The sequence below is a fragment of the Caretta caretta genome, chromosome 8, assembly GCF_965140235.1.
Source record: "Caretta caretta isolate rCarCar2 chromosome 8, rCarCar1.hap1, whole genome shotgun sequence".
Taxonomy (NCBI): Eukaryota; Metazoa; Chordata; order Testudines; family Cheloniidae; genus Caretta; species Caretta caretta.
The window spans coordinates 64,807,868-64,831,326 of record NC_134213.1 but is presented as its reverse complement, the minus strand read 5'-3'; the positions used below and the strand labels follow the sequence as shown (position 1 = coordinate 64,831,326).

The 23,459-nt window shown below is 37.0% G+C and overlaps 1 protein-coding gene across 3 annotated transcripts in view; it reads left to right on the top strand.

Annotated features, from left to right (window-relative positions):
• The window catches only part of DENND1B (DENN domain containing 1B), a 245,469-nt gene that overhangs the window by 151,562 nt on the left and 70,448 nt on the right, over positions 1-23,459 (top strand). For all 3 annotated transcript variants that reach the window (XM_048860501.2, XM_048860502.2, XM_048860503.2), the window contains 3 exons: positions 3,161-3,261; positions 15,169-15,214; positions 18,618-18,719. In XM_048860501.2, coding sequence (XP_048716458.2) covers positions 3,161-3,261; positions 15,169-15,214; positions 18,618-18,719 — 249 coding nt within the window. The remainder of the gene's footprint in view (positions 1-3,160; positions 3,262-15,168; positions 15,215-18,617; positions 18,720-23,459) is intronic.

The following is a 23,459-nucleotide window of genomic DNA, read 5'->3' as shown; positions in this document are numbered from 1 at the left end:
TTTGGTAATGAGCGCGAACCAAAACATAATGCACATTTTTCAATTTTTTGCATAACTAGAAATAGAAATGCTTGTGTGCATGTATCTATTTTTTGTGTATGTGTAAACATAAGATATACAATTTTAGAATCTTGAATAACACAACTTCATTAACTAGATAAAGAGATCTTTATCTAAATTTTGGGAATCTTCTAATGAGCACTTCACTTTATTTCAGTCTGTGATTGAAATGTCTGCAACAATAATTCTTAATGGATAGTTTGGCTTGAAGTACAAAATATAATATAATATATTTTAATTTGTGAATCCACATCTGTTTTGTATAAAATACTTAAAAATAGTACTGAATTGGTTGTACAGCTTCAAGAATATTACTTAAAGTGTAAAGGAAAACAATCCTAGGTAAATCCAACAAATAATAATGAGTGCAAGAGAGAAAGGATGTTCATTTGCCAAAAGATAAATGAATAATTAACTCTTTGTAACAAAGCAATAATTATTAAATTGGACATTACCTTAATGCCAAAAACAGTACAATTGTAGTTGTTTAACATAAAGCTAAGAAACAAAATGTTAATCTGAAATGAACAGTTTAAATATGGAATTATGATATACTTGGCTTCCTGTAGTATAGCTGTCAAGCTTGGGCAGTTCGTTGGTCAATAGTGACATTCTATGTGTCAGTGAACAGAGTCTCTTGATACCGTAACCTGCGGTTCACACATTACTGAAGCTCCAACTGTCGAACATTCAAGTCCCTTGGTATTATTGCAGTTTCCAGACTCTCCTGACTGGCTCATGTTTCATTCTTTGGCAATTTGCCCTAATGATATCCCTCAGGAGCTTTCAGACCCTCTTTTTTTCCATACTTAATCGTATTATATTAATCTGAGTGATGAGCAAACTGTGCTGCACAAATTGTAATTGTCTATGATTTCTGCCAAGATGCTCTTATAATTATTTTTTCCATTTTTATTATAAAAATGTATATGCAAAATTGTTCTATAATTTTTATAAACAAGTATAACTGTCCAAGATACCCAGGATGCTAAAGCTTTAATTGCTGCTTTGTTCCATGAAGAGATTTCCCCTATAAAATCCATAACATTTCAGCACTGTACTAGCAGGATCCACATTTTTTTAGCTCTTACATTTGCTACAGTAGAAATGCATGCTTAATAAAGACCAGTACTAATTAAGTCAATATTGGATAGTCACTTTATCGATGACCTAATAAAACATTATAACCATCTTTTTTCTTCCATAAACAAGGTGGCTTCTAAACCTCCTTCTGTCTATGCTATTATCATAGATCTCCATTGGATTATCTGTGGCAAATCAAGTACCAGGGAAGGCAATTGTAGCACCAGTAGTGGAACTAAAGAGATAAGATTTTGAGTCCTATTATGTCTGGGTTTCTGAAATCCTCTGCATAGGAAAGATGTCTCCCCCCCCCTCTTCTTTTACTCCATCTGAGAACTTTAGATCAGTAGGATTGTGTTCTTGGTGATGCCTCATGTGCTGGATCTGGGCTACCTCTGTTTGGAAACAGTGTTGATATTTTCTCATTTTGTGCAATTTCTCACCTATTTTATGAATAAAATCAACCAGATTCAGTCCAGTTTATCTGTCTTCATGGTAGGAGGGCCCTGTATGGGAGAGCAAATGCAAAGTAATTATTGGTTGTTTCAAATGATTTTATTCACAATAGTGTGTAGAGGTATGTCCTCCAGGTAAGGATCTGTGGCATACAGCCCGCAAGATAGCACCTCATGAATGGTAAAACAAACTGGGCTGCTGGGACCAATATTAGTAGAGACTAACCTCTCATTACAGGATACCAAGGTGCTAGCTTGCCTCATACAAGAAGTTGTTCACTTACTGGTCAGGGAACCATTTCTTGTCAACTTCTGTCCTGTCTCTCACCACGAGTTTTTTGGGAGGGGTTATTTGAAAAGGTGACAAAGCTGGTCTCATATCATTTGGAGTATCCTGATTTACTGGACTCTTTTTTTCAAAAGGTGTTTAGAGATGAAGACAGAGAAAGACTAAGGAGAATTTAGTTCAGCCCTTAGGAATACCGCCTGAAAGTTACTTATGCTCCTTCTCAGATGAATTGACTGTTGTGCAAGTTCACTTGAGTCCCAAATGTCCACGATGATGATACCCGATCTGTCTTCTACCTTTCTGTTGATTATGACGTGGTGTTGAGTTACAGGAGTAGAGGGAGCTTCTCTTTTGTGGCTCAGGTCTTTTATCCAAGATTACCAAGGGTGATTTGCAGGAAATTGCATCATTTCCCCAAAGACAAAGACTATTTGTTTGCTAAGATTTTTGTGGAAAGCTGAAGGTTTGGGTATTTGGCTCTTTAAATTATTGGCTGGGAAACTATTTCAGTTTTGGGGCGTGTGATAGGCTTGTTACGCTATTGGGTGGCTATCCTTTGTATGGCCTGTTAATGGGGATTTTAAAAAAAATTAAAATAAATAAATTGTAGGATTCATTTCTGATGTTACTCCGATGTATCTGAGTTTGTTGACTTTGCAGGCATGATGCAAGTACATCTGTTTGCTCAGGCTTTTTCTTTTCTTTTCTTTTTTTTTTTTCTTTTTGAGGGAGTATGGCTGAGGAAGGATAACTATGAGGGGCATCCTTTTCAAATTGTGTCAGTTCATCATTTTATAAATGTTTGTACACTTGAAGTCTTTAAATCCAGATTTGAGGATGTCAGTAGCCCAGCCAGAGGTTAAAGGCCTACTGTAGAAGTGGGTGGGTGAGGTTCTGTAGTGTGCAATGTGCAGGGGATCAGACTAGGTGATCATGATGGTCCTTCTTGCCTTAAAGTCTATGAGTCTGTGTCCGGAGATTATGATGGTCTGTAATACTTTACTTTGGTTGTTGGGTTTAGTGTGTGGGTACTGGCTGGTGTTGATGGCCTGTGATATACAGGAGGCCAGACTAGATGATCTGGTGGTCAGTTCTAGCCCTAAACTCTGACATCTTAACAATTAAAAATAATATTAACAATGCTACATTTCAACATTTATTTTTTTCATGCAATTGAGACTTTAAGGATATAAACATTTCATTTTAAATTTTGTACTTTCTTCGTGTTAAAAAATTTTTGTTGTCAATTCTGTGTATATATTTTTATTTTCAGTTAACTGCTTGTGTTCATGGGTCAGCGGCATTGTTATATCCAATGTATTGGCAACACATATACATCCCAGTGCTTCCTCCACACCTTTTGGATTACTGCTGGTAAGATAGCTAATATATTATATAATGTTTAATTCTGAGATACTTAGCCATAATAATGCCTAGCTTTGTCAATCTAAGTAACTCATGAAAACATTAATAAATTGTGTGAATGAATACACTAATAATGATGTATGCCCCAATTCAGGAAGGCACTTAAGCCGGAACAAAGATGAACTTAAGCATGTGGTTAAGTGTTTTCCTGTATTGTGACCTTAAACTGTCACCATCAGGACCCCCTCCAGTTTCTGCCCCAAAGAACTTAGTCTTCTTTTTGGTATCCCAATATCTTTGGGGAGGAAAATTTTTGTCAACAAATACTGCTGTTAAAGAATTGAGCCAAACTGCAGTGTGCTGATCATATGGCAGACTTTGTATTCTTGGCAAGTTAGAGTTGAAAGTTGTGCTTTTGGTCTCTATGGCCACTTCTCATAGTCATTGAAGAGAAAGTGGCTCCAGTTATACATATTTGGTGGCCACGAATTATTAGGATTGTCAGAGTATTTTCAGAAGTAATTTACTATTCAAAAAGGCTGGGGCTTTAAGACTTAGGAGTACAAATGATTTATTATTCATTTATTTCTATTACCATAGTCCTTAGTGATGCAACTGAAACAGAGGCTTCATTGGGCTATACATACACATAGCAAGAGATAGTCCCTGCCCAAAAGAGCATATAATTTAAACAGACAATTCAGAAAAGAATGGGAGAAAGAATGATTATGCCCATTTTACAGATAGGGAACTGCAGCCTAGACATGTAGAGTAACTTGTCCAAGTTCAGACAGGAAGTGTGTGATAGAGCCAGGAATAGAGCCCAGATCTCCTGAGTGCCTTAACAACAATATCTGCCGCCTTTCCTATATTTAGTTAATGTTTCCTGAATTTCCCACATTTGAAATAATGTTTACGTGTTTGATAGGTTGCTGGATTTTCTATAGAACCTATGAGTATTGGTGTTTGTTTCATTGAGTTTTGTTCAATACATCAGTAACTTCTTGATTTCTAAAGAAGTTCTAAATATTTTTGCTTAAGGCTTCTTGGTTGCTGTCTTCTTAAGCAGATGGTTGATCTTTGTGGATTGTTTTTTCTTTCCATGGTAGTATCTTTACTTTATTAGTAAATTATCTTTTCTCTTTTTTTCCCCTTCAAAGCATACCCAAGCCTTTCATTTCAAATGATACATTTCTTTTGGAGAAACTCATTCCTGTTTGCTTTCTCTTCAGCATTTGAGAAAATGATTCAAGACAGGAGTATAGTTTCGACACGGTTCTTTTAGTTTTTGTGTCACTTGAACTTAGCATCAGAACTCCTGACTCGTCTTCAATATCATCCATCTTTTCTCTTCTCAGAAAGAAGGCAGATTTGTGAACCTCAGTTCTCACCCTTTGCTTCACCTGGTACCCTATGATATTTATCTTGTACCGAAGGGCTTTTATTTCTCACTACTAAGCTGTGGATAGTATACCCAGACATTGTAGTGGCAGGTCCTGCACACAGTTGATTGTCATGTTAATAGTTGAGATTCTAGGTCTTTATGGCATGATCCAAACATTTGATTCACTCACTAAAGAAGCAAGAGGTTTCTAAACCTGTAAGACTTGTTTATATCCTCTTTCTTTTTTTCTTTAGCACTATAGAGGAAAACAAGTTTATAAAGTATTCAAGTTACAACATAAAAATCACAAAAGCAACAGTATGATAGGGAAAATTACCACAGCAATTATGATTCAACTTTTTGTTGCATATATATGTTTCTCTGTCTGAGTGCTTCTAATACAGGGCTGTGTTCTTTTTAGCCAGATAGAAGTATTACAATAAGGGTTACATGAAATACTTCTCCTTCCCCCAGTTCTTGGCTCTTATTAGCAAAGTAAATATTTTCCCCTTAGGCATAAAACATGACTCAGTGTTGAGGAACACTAGTTAGATGTAGGACCATACTGTATGATTTCAGGGCCTAAATGTAATGAGAACAATCTATGGGTGCTGCCACAATTCAGAACGAGTAAAATGACCTTCATAGACTTTCTTGTGCATTGTTATTATGTTGCCATTGTCTTGACATAAAAATATTGTTTTTATTTTTACAGTGTTGCCGTTATTTCCTTTTGGCTCAAAATGTCATGTCCTAACCAGAGATTGCATCAATATTATTTCACTTGGTCTTAATTATGATGTCTCCCATAGACTTAGTCACATTGTCACAGCATCATTGTAACATGAAACTCAATTCAAGAAACAGAGGTATTAGCAGCTTGCCACAAAACTTGTTTGTGCCAGAGAGGTTTGGCTGTTTTAAAATGATAGTTAAAAACCCCAAAATAACTAAGATGATTTAGTCTACTTAAAGGATGTAGGCCCTGATCTTGCAAACACTTACACATGTGAGTAACCCCATCAAACCAAATAGAAATCATACAATATAGGGCTGGAAGGAAACTCAAGAGATCATCTACTCCAGCATCCTGGGCTGAGGCAGGACCAAGTATGCCTAGATCATCCCTTTGTCCAACCTGTTCCTAAAAACCACCACAACCTCCACTGGAACCTATTCCAGTACTTAACTATCCTTATAGTTAGAATAAATGTTTTTTCTAATTCTAACCTAAATCTCCCTTCCTGCTGATTAATTCTATTACTACTTGTCCCATCCTGAGTAGGCATGGAAAACAATTGATCACTATCCTCTTTATAACAGCCCTTAACATGTTTTAAGACTCTTATGAAATTCCCCCTCCCCTCCAGTCTTCCTTTCTCAGGTCTAAACATATCCGTTTTTTTTTAACATTTTCTCATAATCTGGTTTTTATTCCAGCTAAAGTCTCACCAGTGACCCGTAGAGCAGGACAATTACCTCACAGGTCTTACATATGACACTCCTATTAATAAACCGCAAATGGTATTAGCCTTTTAACAACTGCATCACGCAGGTGACTCATATTCAGTTTGTGATCCGTTATAACCCCCAGATCCTTTTCAGTGGTACTACCAGTTTTCCCCCATTTTGTAGTTATGCATTTGAATTTACTTTCCTAAGTGTAGTACTTTGCATTTGTCTTTATTGAATTTCATCTTGTTGATTTCCCATCAATTCTCTAATTCGTCAAGGTCATTTTGGATTCTAATACTGTCCTCCAGAGTGCTTGCAAACTCTCCCAGCTTGGTGTCCTCCACTAATTTTATAAGAATGCTTTCCACTCTGTTGCCAAGTCATGAATGAAAATATCGAATAATACTGGACCTTGAACAGACCCCTGTGAGTCCCCACTAGATATGTCTTCCCAGTTTGACAGTGAACTGATAACTACTCTGAGGACAGTCTTTCAACCACTTTTGCACCTTTTTATAGTAATTTAATTTTTAGACCATATTTCCCTAGGTTGCTTATGAGACTAATATGGGCCCATGTCATAAGCCTAATATCAAGATATATCACATCTACAACTTTCCCTGTAACTAGTACACTGGTAACCTTCTCAAAGAAGGAAATTAGGTTGGTTTGGCATGATTTGTTGTTGACAAATCCATGTTGACTATTATCTACATCCCAGTTATCAATTAGGTGCTTACAAATTGATTGTTTAATCATTTCATAGATTCCAATTGCAGAAAGGACCATTGTGATCATCCAGTCTGACCTCCTTTACAGCATAGACCTTATAACTCCCCCAAAATAGTTCCTACAGCATATCTTTTAGAAATCATCCAGTCTTGATTTAAAAATTGTCCATGATGGAACATCACCACCCCCTTTGGTAAATTGTTCCAATGGTTAATTACCCTCGCTGTCAAAAATGCATGCCTTTTTTTCAGTTTAAATTTGTTGGCTTTGACTTCCAGCCTGGATTGAAGAGCTCATTATTAAATGTTTTTCCCCATGTAGGTACTTAGATTGTAATCAAGTCACCCCTTTGTTAAGCTAAATAGACTGAACTACTTAAGTCTATTGTTGTAAGACATGTTTTCTAACCCTTTAATCATTTTCATGGCTCTTCTCTGAGCCTGCTCCAATTTATCCATATCCTTCTTGACTTGTGTGCACCTGAACTGGACGCAGTTTTCTGGCAATGGTCACACCATTGCCAAACACAGAGGTAAAATAACATCTTTGCTCCTACGCTAGATGTCCTGCTTATACATCCCAGGATCACATTAGCTTTTTTGGTCAGAACGTCACAGTGGGAGCTCACGTGCTGCTGATTACCCACCACAATCCCCAAATCTTTTTCAGAGTCACTGCTTCCCAGGTTAGAGCTCCCCATTTTCTAAATATGGCCTACATTCTCTGTTCTTAGATATGTACATTTATATTTAGCTGTATTTAAAGGCACATTGTTTGCTTGTGCCCAGTTTACTAAGTAATCCAGATCACTGTGAATCAATGATATGTTCTCTTCATTATTTACCACTCTTTCAATGTTTGTATCATCTGATAACTTTATTAATTATGGTAGTATGTTGTCTTCCAGGTCATTGATAAAATGGTAAATAGCGTAGGCCCAAGAACCTATCCCTGCTGGACCCCACTCGAAAAAAAACTGCTTTATGACGATTCCCTGTTTACAATTACATTCTGAAACCTATCAGCCAGTTTTCATCCATTTTATGTGTGCCATGTTAATTTTATATCATTCTAGTTTTTTAATCAAAATGTCATGTGATAGCTATTTTGATTTACATTAATTACACACCCTCTTTTAAGTATTTATGAATCAAGTCCCATATCTCTTGCTTGGGATTGATGTTAGACTGACAGGCCATAATTTCCCAGGTCATCCCATTTATCCTTTTTAAAAATTGGCAAACCATTTGCTTTCTTCCAGTCTCCTGGAACTTTCCCACTGTTCCAAGACTTATTGAAAAATCAACATTAGTGGTCCAGTGTGTTCCGCAGCTGGCTCTTAAGATTCTTGGATGCAAGTTACCTGGATCTGCTTATTGAAAAATGTCTAACTTTAGTAGCTTTTGTTTCATATCCTCCAGCGTACTAGTGGAATGGAAAGAGTGTATCAACAATTTGTGATGAGACTGTGTCATCTGTTTCCCCCCACCCAAATACATAACAGAAATATTTCTTGAACATTTCTTTTCTGCATTATTATTGATAATTCTACCATCTCCATTTAGTAGTGGATCAATAGCATTGTCAGGATTCTGTTTTTTCCTCATATATTTTAAAAAACTCCTTCTTAGCTCTGCTAGCCATAGATTTGTACTTGTATCCTTTTGCTTCTCTTATCAATTTTCTACAATTTCTAACTTCTGATTTATGTTCATTACTATCAACTGCTGCTTTCTTACATTTCTTCCATTCTAAATAATATATATTTTATATTTTATGCTTTCACTTCCCTTCTGACCCAGGTTATTTTTTTTAACCAGCACAGCTGGTTTGTGGCTGATTATGGCTTTTGGGGCATCTAATAAGATATTCTTAACTGATTCCCAATTATCACTCACAATTTCCTGACTAAACTCTTCCTCACAGCTGATTTGGCTTGTAACTGTTCTCAGCTTTGTGCAGTTGGTCCTATTTAAGTACCAAGTATGTGTGTATGTATAGATATTACTAGTCTGGACTTTTTTTTGCTTGCACATTATAAATGTGATCAGGTCATGATCACTTGTACCTAAGCGACCATTAATTTTTAGTTTTCTGATTAGTTCCTCTTCATCTGTTAGGACAAGGTCTACTAAAGAATTCACCTGTGTTGGCTACAACACTTTGAGTTCATACATAGTCATCTATAATGTTCAGAAATTCCAAGGATGTTGTAGTACTGACTGTGTGACTATGTGAGAATATGTCACTTAAATTGAAGTCCTCCATGATCATGCAGGTTTTTTGCCTACACATTATAGGTAGAGGTATAAGGAGGTGGTCATCCTGTTCCCTAGTGTGATTTAGTTGTGGTGTAGCAGACACCAACTAATACCCCATCTTGGGCTTTATCTGTTAGGGCATTTATGCAGAAATATTCAAGATGATTTTCTTCAGAGTTATCAGTGACTCAGAAACACTTACTGCCATTTTTAACTTAGAGTGCCACTCCCCCACGCCTTTTGCTCACACTGGATCCTTCCTAAATAGGTTGATTTTTTTTAACATTCCATTCACGTGAATCATCACATCAGGTTTCAGTAATACAAACTAGAGCAATTCCAGTTCCTCTTGCTTGTTACCCAGGATCCTAGCATTGGTGTATAAGCAATTCAGGATTTTTTTCTCTTCATGTCTTTTAATTCCTTGAATAATTTTTTTCTCAACATCTTGATTTTGTGCTGAGTGCTCATATCTTCCATCTTTTACCCTCCCCTTTCACTATTAAGTTAACTCCTTCCTGACTACTCTAGTCAGCCTGTCCCCAAGAAGATTGGTTCTCCTTCTACTGAGGTGGATGCCTTCCAAGCTATACAGCCCCCTCTCTGCACAGAAGGGGGACCAATGTTCCACAAAACCAAAACTCTCCACCCTACACCACTTACCCAGCCTAGCCAGTATTTTTCCAGGTGTCAAAGTTAGGCTGAATGGTCTGTAAGTCCCCAGGTCCTCCTCCTAATCTGTTTTAAAGATAGGTAATATGTTTGCCTTTCTCTAGTCCTCTGGGACTTCACCCGTCCTCCATCAGTTCTCAAAGTAAATCACTAATTGTTCCCAGACTGCTTCAGCTATTTCCTTAAGAACTTTAGAGTGAGTTTCATCAGGCCCTGCCAACTTGAATACATCTAATTTGTCTAAATATTCTTTAACCTGTCTTTTCCTTCTTCTGACTTGTATGCCCTCCTCCTCTTTGTTAATATTAATTACATTAAGCATCTGTTCACAATTAACACTTTTAGTGAAGAATGAAGCAAAATAGGCATTAAACTCGTCAGCCTTCTTGATGTCATCTGTCATTAGCTCTTCTTCTCCATTGGCTGGGAATGGTGAATCGCAGCCACAGTGAGCTGCGGGGGGCTGTGCCTGTGGAGGATCAACATAAACAAAATATCTCGTGGCCCACCAGCGGATTACCCTGGTGGGCCGCATGCTGAAGGTTGCTGACCACTGCTCTACTTTTTTAAAATAGCACAGTTGTTAATGGAGCAGATCCTCAGCTGTTATCAGTCAGAGTAGTTCCTTTGAAGCCAATAGAGCTATGTCAGTTTACTCCAGATGAGAATCTGTGTGTGTAAACTGACTACTAGACATAGGTAACTTTTTCCCGAGTAGCTTTTTCAGCTCACATCATCATTAACATTTAAATTGCTTGACATGATGAACTGAGGGAATTATTTTGCAGAATTTCCCTTTTTAACAATGTCTTCATATACTATTCAAGAAGCTGCTTAAGGGTTTACACAACAATTGAACTCAGTGTGTTCTGAAAATCTTCAAATCCATTTGTTAGTCATTCTGGTAGTCTTGGTTAAATACTTTGTCAGGCAATTTGAAAATGTTTATAGGGTGTTTTAAAGACATGAAGTTATGGGTTTCCATTATTTTTAAGCTAATGTTTGCTATACTTATGCATATTAAAAGGGCACACAGATAGATTAACTGAAAAGAGATGAATTTGGGTTTACGTCAGTTACTATAATTAATACTTTAGGGAAGTAAGTCCTTACAAGCTGAGTTTGGGGAGCATCATGCTACTTATCGTTTATCCCCAATGCCTTTATCAGAAGGACCCCATATTCTTGTTCAACACTAGTTGAGCAATAAAGTGCTGAGGAGAACCTGGGAGATGTTTCTACCAAACCAGTCTGTTTTTTGGAAACATCTGCTACAGTGCAGTTCTGCCCTGTTCACCTTGACCAACAGTCCCATGCTGGCCCTTGATTACACATTATTGCCTCCCAGGGGAATCTGGTGTCAGGTCATCTGTGCCTACATTGTATATCTTGCATGAGACACGTAACCTGGCACATCTTCCCTGGTGATCCAGAGTGTTTCCCTGTGGAATCCCTGCTGGGATACCCCTCCCCCGTTGCCTGGATTTTGCCAGCCATTTGCATCTGAACCCATGAGCCCAGAAAGTAACATTTTCAGAATCACTTAAAAGTGGCTTGGAGTGAAACCAACGAGACTTAGCCTCCTAAGAACTCAAGTCACTTTTGAAAATAGGACTGAATCTCCTAAATCACTTAAAAGTCTTTCAAAAATTTTACCCCTGACCAATATCAGTAATGTCAGAGTGGTAACAATTCTGGAAAATACTGGGAAGGAAGTGTGAGGTATGAGTCAAAAGTATATGGAGGAAGGGCCCAAGCAGTACCTTGTAAGAGCCTCATCTGTAAGCCTGTGGTGACTGTTGTAGCAGCATAAATGGAAGAGTGCTTTTCATTCTCACCACAAGAGAGGAGGTCCTGCAGAGAATGTTCAAGAGCAGGTAAAGCCTAGTCAGTGGAGCAATAGAGTTCTAAACACAAGTTTCATTCTGGCTCTTCCTCATGCTGTCTTTGGGCAATTGCCCTCCCATGATCTGTGCTTGCCCACGAAGTAGTCTGTCCATGGGCAGATCCATCACACAGTCCAATCTGAATTAGAGCGAATCTCAGTGCCATTTTCCTGGCTACGCTTGGGCCAGCATGCCTACCTCATACACTGTATGCAGTGTAGTTGTAGGCATGTTGGTCCCAGAATATTAGAGAGGTAAATTGGGTGAGGTAGTATCTTTTATAGGACCAATTTCTATTGGTGAGAGAAACAGGCATATTCACAATGCGATTATTCTATATCTGGCCTATCAGTCTTCATCCTCAAAAGAAACCGGTACAACACTTTCAATAGACAAGCCTGGGAGCTTAAAGTCATAACTTTGCTAGACACTAAAAATCATGGACCAAACAGAGATGCTTGATTTATGGCTTATTACAACAATCTGTAACCGACTACACCTCCCTTTTGTTCTATGACTGCAGAGGTGACCGTGGGCCAGGCCCTTAGAATATGTGCTAACTACTTATGCTAAACAATCTGTTCCATTTTGCATTTAGCTGTGATACTTGGAGTACCTTTCCCAGCCCTGAAGAAGAGCTCTGTGTGGCTCGAAAGCTTGTCTCTTTCATGTGAATCATCAACTGAAGTTGATCCAATAAAAGATACTACCTCACATATCTTGTCTTCCCCATATGCTGTCAAGAGTGCTTGTTAATGCCAGAGGTTGCTGAATCTTTATACCTGTCTTAAGACTTTCTCATCTACCTACCCTTTTAGCACTCTAAGCATGAGACTTAAGAATAAATTAAACAATGTTTTTAAAAAATGGAACTAATAGAATGTTTGCAAATCATCATATTGTTCATTTTGCTTGTATGTTAGATGTTTTTATGTCTGCTTTTACACATTCATACTCAGTCCTCCTTCTACGTTACCTGTTTACTCCGTAAGCTCTGCTAGGCAGGGACTGTTTCTGTGCTGTACTGTGCCTAGAACAGTGGGGATCCAGTCTTATTTGGGTCCTGTAGGCACTATGGTAGTTCATCTATTCCCACAGCTAACCAGCGCTGCCAAGGAGTAGGGAGCACTGTGGTACTACTTGTATGGTTGCTGAAGGCTCTAGTGATACAGCCACTTTCTGCAGTTGCATTTCAAAATGCCTAGAAACAGGTATCCCATAGAAACAGTGTTGACCATCATGGGTGAAGGGAGGGGACAAGAGAACTAGGTTCTCCATCATAGCATGACAGCCCTTTATGAGTAGGCAAATGTGGCAGGCTGGTCAGTCTGAAATGTCACTGCTGTTTCCCATACCTTGACCCCTGTAAAGTTACTGGACTACTGTTTCCCTTTATCCTTCCTCACACACCTGGCAAAACAGCTGGAGGGCTGACCTGAATTAGGAAAAATAGAAGAAATTCATACACACAGACTACAAAATGTAATAATAAAAGTCTGATTTAGATTATTGGAAAATCAGCATTATGCCATAATGCTATTGTTAATTTAGCTTTGAATCAGGGAGGTCTTAGAAAATGGGGGGAATTTACAACATATCAGTGTGGAGTGTGCTAAGCACAGAGTTGTTCAGCCATAACTTTGAACTGCATTGTTTTTATTAGCTAAAACTAGGTTTTAATATTCTGTGACTTTTTCATGTGAACGAACATGCTACCATAACATTTGGTTTGTTTACTCATTGCTGAAAGTTTATGTTCAAAAGTGATATATGCTTATTTATTTCAACTTAAAAACTTGTCATCTTGTCCTCAGGCTATGACCCATGTAACATTTGAACCCAAACTCTGCAATAGTGATTAAGGAGAATTTATATTTTGTGTCCATTAATTCTGATTTTTATCAGGACCTCATTGTAATCTGGGTTTTTTTCATAATATTCTTAAGCAGGGTTTGATACCTCCATAACTGGGATAGGCCTCCCCGTGATGAGAATAATTCTAGTTGTCACATAGCATCAATGGAAAAGAATGCTGGAAAGCACATTTGGAAGACTATTTGACAGAATATTATCTTTATGAAAAAATTCACAACCTTAAACTTTCTTTATTATACGGTTATGTGCAAAATGTGGTTCTTTGAAGTACATCCCTAGCTTGTTTTATATTTATTCAACTATTCTCTAATGATCACCGTGCACAAGTTTGTTTCATATATCTAAGTTAACGTGCTATTATGCTGTACGCCTTTGGTAATTACCTTGCTGTTCAGCGTTTGCATGCTGGTTCTTGGATCTTTTTTCCACCATTTATAGTTGTTTTCTTACAGATATGGATATTGTCAGTGTAGCTAACTCTAATTAATTTCTCCACATTAGTTTTGTCAATATTTTCCCCTGATATCAAGCATTGGCTGTAGTCCTATGGAAATTAAATTCAAGTAAAACGATGTTATTAATTAGTACAATGGGTCATATGTACTCTTTAAGTGATGCTCCTTTCTCTAATTCCCAATGATAGCATTGCTTTAACTTTTTCTTTGAGCATGAAGTCTTAGTATGCATCCAATCTTTCTTTTGATAATCAGTTTACTTGTGAGACTGAGTAAGCTACTGGTTTGGAAAGATATAGAAATGGTGATAAACCCTTTTATCATCTCAACTTGACTACAATATCTTACTGATACTGTACTCTCAGAGGTCTAAATCTGGTGGCTTCACCTGAATTGGAATGCATCATTTCATGTTCTACTTTGGGTGGTTGTTGGACAGCGTATAGTTTCTTGTCTTAGTTCACCATTGAAATGACAGACTTATGATATGGAATGAGAGACTTACGGTATAGAGTTCAGTATTATACACCTTTAAAACTCCCAATAACAAAGATAGGCATTAGGATCTGGGCTAATGTAAAGGGGTAAGGCCTGGATTGTAGCCACAAAGCATAGAGAACCCAAACTGGCATCACATCTTTATGATATTTATGGTACAATATGGTGATGTAATCATTCCCATTATATCAGCCAAGAGGAACACATTCTCCAGAATGGCAGATAAGTCTTCTTAAATCAGCTTTCCTCATGCAACTCTCACTCTGGAGCCAAACTTATGGAGTATGGGCTCCCTCAGGTTACCTCTACAGCTGTGTCTGCTGAACCTGAACTTGCGCTACTCAGGTTAAGTTCAAGCCAAGTCAAAGAGATCTGATTCAGGCTGGCTAGAATGTATGTCCCGCCAAGCTGCTCAGCCAGCCTTACACATCTGATTTTATCTGTCTTAATTCCCATAGTTGGGTACTGTGTCTTGAGTTCAACAGAGTCCGCTTCTGTTGGAGATTTAAAACAGAATAAATTCCTCTGCTTAATTTAGACTAAAGATGTGTATGCTCAGTACTGCTTTAAATGGTGAAAACCAGTTGGAGTCTGCTTTATGTAGAGCTTTTCTATATTTGTTTATCATATTATGATGATGAAGATACTGGTGGTTTGTATTTCAAGAAAAAATGATTTTTTTTCATTTTTTATTTCAGTGCACCAATGCCGTATCTAATTGGAGTCCACTTAAGCTTAATAGAGGTGAGTAATTTTCAAACTAACCTTTATATTTCATATATGTGTGTGAGAATGGAAAAGATTACAGGGGGCATTATTTTTCTCCTCATGGAGAAAGGATTGGTGAGCATTTTGTCAATTGTTTTATTAAGAACATACATATTATAGAGAATAATTTTAATGAAGTTCCTTCGAGAATGATTACCAGTTTAATTAGCATAATGAAATGACTGACTTCAAACACTGGAAGCAGCATGGAAGTAGAAATGTCCTTGGTAAAAGTTGTGTTTTCAAATGTGCTATGTGGATATTCAGGGCTTGCATTATGTGCTTTTGCTTATACTTAGTTTAACTATCTTTGTATGAATTTTCTTGTGCATTATGTTAGGTGTATTTGACCTCCTGTGTAAAATAGAGTATACCTGCTTTACTAGTCTTTAGTGGAAAGTCAACTTAATTAACATATGTCTACACTGCCTAAAACACCCATGGCTGGCCAGTGTCAGCTGACTCAGGCTTGCGGGACTCGGGCAAATTTGTAGTGTAGACATTTTGGCCGTAGCCTGGGCTCTGGGGCCCTCCCCCCTCATGGAGTCCCTGCCCATGAACCTGGACTCTAGCCCAAATCTGAATGTCTATGCTGCAATTTTATAGCCCTGCAAACCAAGTCAGATCACATAGGCCAGCCACAAATATTTTGTTGCAGTGTAGACATACCCTCAGGCTACAATACTTCATTTAATAGAATGAGAAAGAAAGGTTGAAGAAACTGCTGCTTTTCATCTCCTTGTATACAGTTGTCATCCCATAAACTATTATGGAATCTCTAACCTTTAAAAAACTTAGAAAAACTGGTTCACTAGTGCTGTAGACATTGCAAATGTGCCTGAATGCTTAAGATTTTTCTGATAACAAAAATAATGATAATAGTAAATTAGACTGTCATTCAGTAGTCATGGAAGATTCAGGTTAATTTTAGGATGGTTAATGTAGAATTAATGTAGAATGGAACTTCATGTTCCATTTGAGTAAATTTGCAGAGTTCTAGACATACTTTGTGGAGACATTAGTGCATTGATTCGAAGGAGAATTTTGATAGTGCAATCTCACATTTACTTTTCCTTAAGTAACCTTCATTAGCTCACCTCATAATGTTCCCTGTTTGCTAATCTGTGAGACAAGAATTCTCCGAATGTGTATCTTTCTGAGACAAAGTGAATGGGGTAATAACTTTTATTGGACCAGCTTCTCTCTCTCATATTCTTGCATAATAATGGAGTTTGTGAAAATAAGTAAAAAATAAAGAGGCAGATTCATGTCCTAAAGTATTTAATAATAGGGTCACATGCTAGGTTGTGTACATTTAGTAAAATGAACAGCAGACAAATCTCTGGTTTCAGACACTGTCTGTCAGTGTAGTTAATTGGGGCAGAAGACATTGGAAAACCTAAGTTGTACTGTTTTACCAACAAAATCAACTGTTTAAGGAAAGCAATGTCAGGAGGCAGTGGGGAGGGCAGACACTCGCTGAGAATTGGGGCAAAGGGATGAGAGGGGGAGCAAGGGCAGTTCCATAGCCTACTCCAGACTGGATAGGGGAAGAGTTTTTATTTCTGGTCCTATGGCAGTTCCTTGGTCGCTGGTGCCCTGTGTTTCCACATTCCATCGGCGGCTGGTCTCCTGTATGCTGATGCGCCCTGCCTAGATGCTGGTGCCCTGTCTCCCACTCCATCCTGGTGGCACACACATGTGCTCCTGGGCCTAGTGTCTCCTCTAGGACCCTTGATGGCCCAAAGACTGGCCTGGCTTGGCCAGGGAGTCACATGAGCAGCCAGCTCCCCCAGCCAGCTCAGGGCATAAGCTGTATCACCCCGTGTGGTCGCTGCCCACCAACCCTGGATGCCACAGCCTCTACAGCTAGTCAAGTGAAATAAAAGAGGAAGAGGATAATTGTTCCTACATACTCCCCAACAGGTGGTGGGCCTGATCCCATGCCCCATGGCAGCCAGTCCAGCTCTTCTTCCAGGCCCACTCTTATTTCCCCCTTCCCTCCTGTTGTGTGCAAGGGGTTAGAAACACACCAGGATTCTGCTCTTGCCTCTATGAGGTATTGTGTGGCAGAAGACATGGCAGGACAGAAACATACATCAGCCCCTACAATATTTCCATTGTGGTGGCACTAGTGCCTCGTTGACTTCCCTGTTCCATCGCTCCTGATGATAGAAACAAGTACAAGTTCACCTGATCTGCTTCCTGTCATTTATAGATTTCAAATAATGATGATACCTAACGTTTTTGATTTTACTTTAAAAGAATGCTAACAGTTTAATTTGATATTTAGTTAGTGCTGAACCTGTTGACTAGTCCTTTCACAGTAAGGATTTTGAGATCATTTGCTTTCCTCTTCTTTATATTTTATGCCATGCCCTTCCCATCTATAGTTCAAATGCTATTCAGCACCTTCCTTTGTTTCAGTAGTAAATGAATTGTAGCTGCAGCTGTCTCACCAATCGTCATGCTCTTTGGCTGGCTGGCAGACAATGCTATTCTGACATACTGATGTAAAAGATGTCGAACTGCTGTAGCATTATGGTCACCCAAATCATTTGTTCGGCTCCCGTGATAGAGTTTATTAGGCAAATCTTCACATTTTTTCCTCATTGTAAGCTTAATTTTTTTCTTTAAAAATAAAAGGCAAACTGGGTGCATATATTATGTCACAGATTACAGTATATTTATTTTACCTTTTATAATTTCCCTGAAATTAAATGGTGATTGTGTACTGTTTTTTAAACCCAATTTTGCCACTTTCACAATCTCCATACTACTTGGGGCTACATAATTCATTTGTGATTTTGAAAACTTTGAAACACATAAAGATAGGTACTAGGCGTAAATATCATCAACCAATTGTTAAAGTATAATGCTGTGTCCCCTAAGTGCCCATTCATAGTTTCATCCCACATTATTTTAGTACTGGGGTCAAAATAAACAAATGAAAACTCTTTGAACTGATTAATATTTATCCAAACAGTTTCAGCATGAAGGATCCAATTGCACCTTCAGTTATATCTGTGCAACCCCATTGCCAGCAACAGGATTGCGTGGATGTAAATTGAGGACAGAAATTGTTTAGAAAAATATCTGAATAAACTTACGGATTTTAATTTTGAGGTTCCATACAGTACATTCTGCTATTTCAAAGTGTATGCAGTTTTTGCACTGTTGCTGTTCACTGAAGAGGAAAGTACTTTTTAAAACTTCATATAATGATATCCTTGATCCAAAACATGAAAATGTTGCTTTTTCATTTATTTGTAAATTGTTATAATCCTCATATAATCCTCAGTTAAGCATAGAAAATTGTGTAATTTATGAGGACAATGTATTAAAATACGAATACCCTCTTGCATTTTTTCTTGAACAGAGAGTAAAAAATAGATCACTGGAGGATGTGGTTATGCTAAATGTTGACACAAACACTCTAGAAAACCCATTTAATGACCTGAACAACCTACCTAGTGAAGTGGTAAGTCTGATGGGTATTTCATGTTGTTGTTGTTTTTTTCTTTTCTAGTAGCTTGAATTACTAATAGTGATTTTTGCCTGCTTTTGCTAACTGAAATAAAAGGAATAAGGAAAAAAAGTACCAGCTGTGGCCCCATATTTAAGATTTTAACTTTTTTTGACAGTTGAGGAGATGTTGAATGGAACATCATATTCCTTATTGTAAAAGCAGGATCATAATTATAAAGCTAGCTGCATTCATTAGGCATTGCTGCTTTAAACGCAAGAGTCTCTTCATCTCATCTTAATCATTATATTACAAAGTAGGCATTTCTGTCTGCCTAGTGGCATGTCTTGCAAAAGAACGAGAGAGTTTTTGAAGGCAAAAAGAAGAAGGGGGCCAATTATCGGCTTCTGCTTCCCTGCCACCTGCCAGCACTTTTCCTTTTAATTAATGATCTGATGGCACTGGTCAATATAATAAGAAATGCTTGTACAGTTGGGGTCAGAAAATTCAGGCTTTGATCAACTTCAACTTTCTGAAACATTTATTTGTTTTCTCTAAATTATTTCAGTTTTATTTTAATCTCTTCTATCCTGCTGAGGGTCGCATGAATGAAAACCTACACTGTTTGTCATTTGCTCTGGCAGAGCAAAGACTGCTTACTTAGAATTCTATTTGTAAATTAAACTGCTAACCCAGTTTGTCATAAAAGACATCTGATCCTTTTGAAATGACGAAAACTGTCTTTTGTCTGTAAAGGATGATAAATTAAGTGCCAGTTCTTTTTGGACTTTGATCTTGCAAAGATTTTTTTTTCCCCTGCTGCTTATAATGGAACATATTCTGTATTTCATGTTAAATACTCTCAAAAATGCATTACACTTACCTTTCTATTCCTTAATATAGTGCTGAAAGGATACCCTTTTGATACCAATGTGTGTATTTCAGGTTTTAGATATTCAAGATATAATAGTAGTATGCTATTTTAAATGTGTGTCAACAAAAAGTATTTTATAGAAGGGAGTGAAATCAAATAGTAGCCTGTTTCCAAAATAGCAATCTTTTTAAAACTCAGTATTTTAACCAAACTAAGGCACTACAGTGACTGATGAGCCCTATCTTTCTCTCAGTGGTAATTTGTCTGAGTACAAATGTAACAGAAAGCAAAATCCCGATGCATACATTAATGGTCACAGATAGTTTATTTTAATATTATTACTTTCTTAACTTTTTTGAGATAATGAAGGCATAGTTTGACCAGATAAAGTGTCAAATACAGCAATCTCCAAGATCTAATAAAAGAATTTGATATTGTTTATATTTCATCTGATTGTGGTATATTTGTCAGTCATTTAAAATGTATTGTATTTTTTATAAGAATAACAAGTTAAATAAAAAACTACCAGTCATTCGTTGTTGTGTCAGTAAGTCGGGCTGACTTTGCATTAAGTGAAAAATGTTATTTTGTTGAGGTTAGAATATATGCCATAAAGCATATGTCCTTTGTGACGTGATAGTTAGATGTGAAATTCAGAATTAAGCGTAATCTTCAGTTATAGACCAGTATTGTAAGTGACAATGATTTCAAATTGTAAAAAAGGAGTGCACACATTGAAGGAAATCTGTTTGTTTTTAAACATGCTTATCAAAATACTCTGATTAGGCAGGCTGGATTGAAATAAAATTAGTGAACACAAACTCCCATACTTTTAGAGGTATGCTGTCCCCCAGGATGTGTGCGTGTAAGTGCTGTTAATGTTAATAAGGGTTACCCAGGCACATAGAGTGCACAATGGACTTTTTATAAAATACAACATTCCATATACAGTATGGAACAAAACAGGGAAACTGTGTTTTTATAGATGTCTCACTTGCCAGATTTTATTGGAACATATTTTTCTGGATGAAACAAGTTTTAGTAGGTTACTTTATATTTTGTTTGAGTCTCCCCATCTCTTTCTGACTTGAGCAGTGAAACAGTTTTCTGTGTGGAACTAATTTGTTAATTAAAAACACGTACAAATGTGAGTGAAAAATCCTAAACAAAGGGTACAGACAGTATACAGATTTGGGCATATAACATGACCGGGGAGAGCAAACTGTCTTTCATTCGTAAGAGAAATTACAATTGCTAATATATGGATTTTGATATTTCAAGTATATTATAAATATAGAACAAAAATGATAGATCAAATTGAAAAGATCACAGCATATATTTGCAGATGTAAAACATATAAATACATATAAATAAAACCCACAAATGTACAGACAAGGGTAATAAACCTTTTGATGAAAAAATATATAATCAGGAATAGCAATTAAGAGTGTTAAACCAGAACAAACTGCTGAAAGTATAAAGGCAGCTTTAAGTTTACCATCCCCCTCCAAAAACTGATTTCAGACAAATTAACAAGCCACCATAATAAATTTAACATTTTCAAAGGATGTTCTAAAACTGTCTCTTGTGTCTAAAAGGAAATTGGATAACAGCTTTCTTAATCAATAAGCCTGAAGATAATGTTTTCAGTGGCGAGGCATATAACAGTTTAGCAAAGTCTAGTAATACGACTATTAAAATGTTAATATTTCTTGTATTGTGAATGGATTTCTTAAAAAAATATAATATGAAATCTGAAAAAATTACTATTTGATATTATGTCTAATTCATTATAATTAACTGAGATTTAAAGGACCTTTTAAAATCATTCACTTAAGCATTTAAATTATACTTACAGGCTAAATAACTTTCTGTGCATGTGAACTCTATTATTTTGTCAGATTGACCAGTGGTCTTGACTGTTCAAAGGTCAGCGGTCACAGTTGTCCTGAATTACCAGTCCTTTTTTCATGTGGACCCTCTGCTGCGTTGCATGCTGTAATCTTCTTAATGGCTTCATTCCAATATTCACACATAATATTCTAGATTTATTGACTGTTAGAAATACTACCATGCCAGTAGCAGTTCCGCTATTCCTAAGGTATTTAAAATTGGAAAAATAAATCAATGCAAGACTTTCAGGAATCCTTTGTTTTCCTTAAGGGGGGAAAAAGCCTTCTTCCTGTCTTCTAACAAGAACACTTGTTTTTAGATTTCATCATTTCACTATAGATTTGTCTCATTTCTTTAAAGAAAAATAAGCAGCTATTTCAGTAAGAGTAAATTTTCTAATACAATAGTCCTTAGAACACCATTTTTTCTTCTTGTAAGGCCTTATAAGTTTTCAGTGGTGGTTGAGACTCCAAGAACCTCAAAATTATAAATGCTGTGCCCAATCCAGCAGTGACTTACATACATGCTTAACTTTGTCAGTGGGACTACTCATGTACTTAAAGCTAAGCATGTTCATAAAGACTTGCAAGACTGCTGTCATGTGTTTAATACCATGAGCAGTTCCATTGACCTCAGGATTGGGCCCTCTGCTTGTCTTGCTGTGTGTCAATGCTTTGCGAAATATTTATATGACTTGTGGAAAATTATGATTTCTTTAATATTTTCTGCATTTTGTTAAATAATGGTGTCAAGTACTAAAAAACTATAGAGCAACTGAAAGAGAGATGGTCTGTATAGCATTTAGAAACTACAATGCAGAACAGTACCTATATGTGTCCTTTTCATCAAGAATTATATTTTAGATACGTAAAGTAAACCTGTTTCGACACCGTAAATCCACTCCATATTTGATAAGTAGACGCTAATTTATTCAGAAAACTGAGTATTTGCTTTGAATAGTAGTTCTTGTGAATGTTGTTCCTCAAAGTACAACAGTTAGTTCTGTTGTAAAATAAAGTGTGATTAGTTCCTAACTGTGACACTGATTGCATTAGTCAGAATATTTAAATTTTTTTACTTATGAAGTGTGAGTAGAAAAATGTATTATAAAAATAATTATTAATCCATTAGAAATTCAGAATGGCTGGCTAGCAAAGTAGGCAATATTGTGAGAGCCAGTTGCTTACGTGCAGAGATTTTTACAGTCATTTGGCATCACAGTGAACCTTGGTATACGTTTAGAATTTAGAATATTAGGTTAAAAATTACAGCATTCTTTGAACCCTATTTGGTTTTGGAAATATCTACATTTAAGCAGATACCTGTCATTGTTAAAAATAAATGGATATTTAGTGTTAGATGATGAAGGGCTGAGATGTCCAAAGTCTGTGCGTAGAGAAACTCTTTTCATTAAAATAATCATCTCCATATTCTGAGGTTATCTTTTGTTTAGGTAAATTTGTTTTAATCTGCCCTCCACTTCTGTTCTTTAGCCAATCCACTTTCTCACTGCTTGTCACTTGTCTTATTCTTACAGTGGCCTGATTTAATAGGAATGCTGATTGAAACATAAGCAATTCCCACTCATACTGGAATAATATCTTGAATATCCACCTGGGAGATTTGAGAACTTTGTGCTTAGGTTTGTAGAGAAACAAACGTGATTTGTGTCAAGAGGCCTGTGACAAGTTTATTTTAGAGAATTTATAATCAAACTTTAAAGGAATACTGGATCCAGTCCGGCAGTCTCTGAAGCTCTAATCCTGCAGGCCAAATTCATGCAGGTGGTTTCTGAAATCAGTGGGACTATTCACCCAACTTTGATTCTGTAAACATTTGAGCACTTGGTTTACTTAGGTACTATGGAGTAGGGGCTATGCACATGTATAAGTGTTTGCAGGATCAAGGCCTGGGTGAGTAATCCCATTGATTTCAGAGTGACCACTTGCATGAATTTGGCCTGCAGGTTTGAAGTTTTACAGACTACA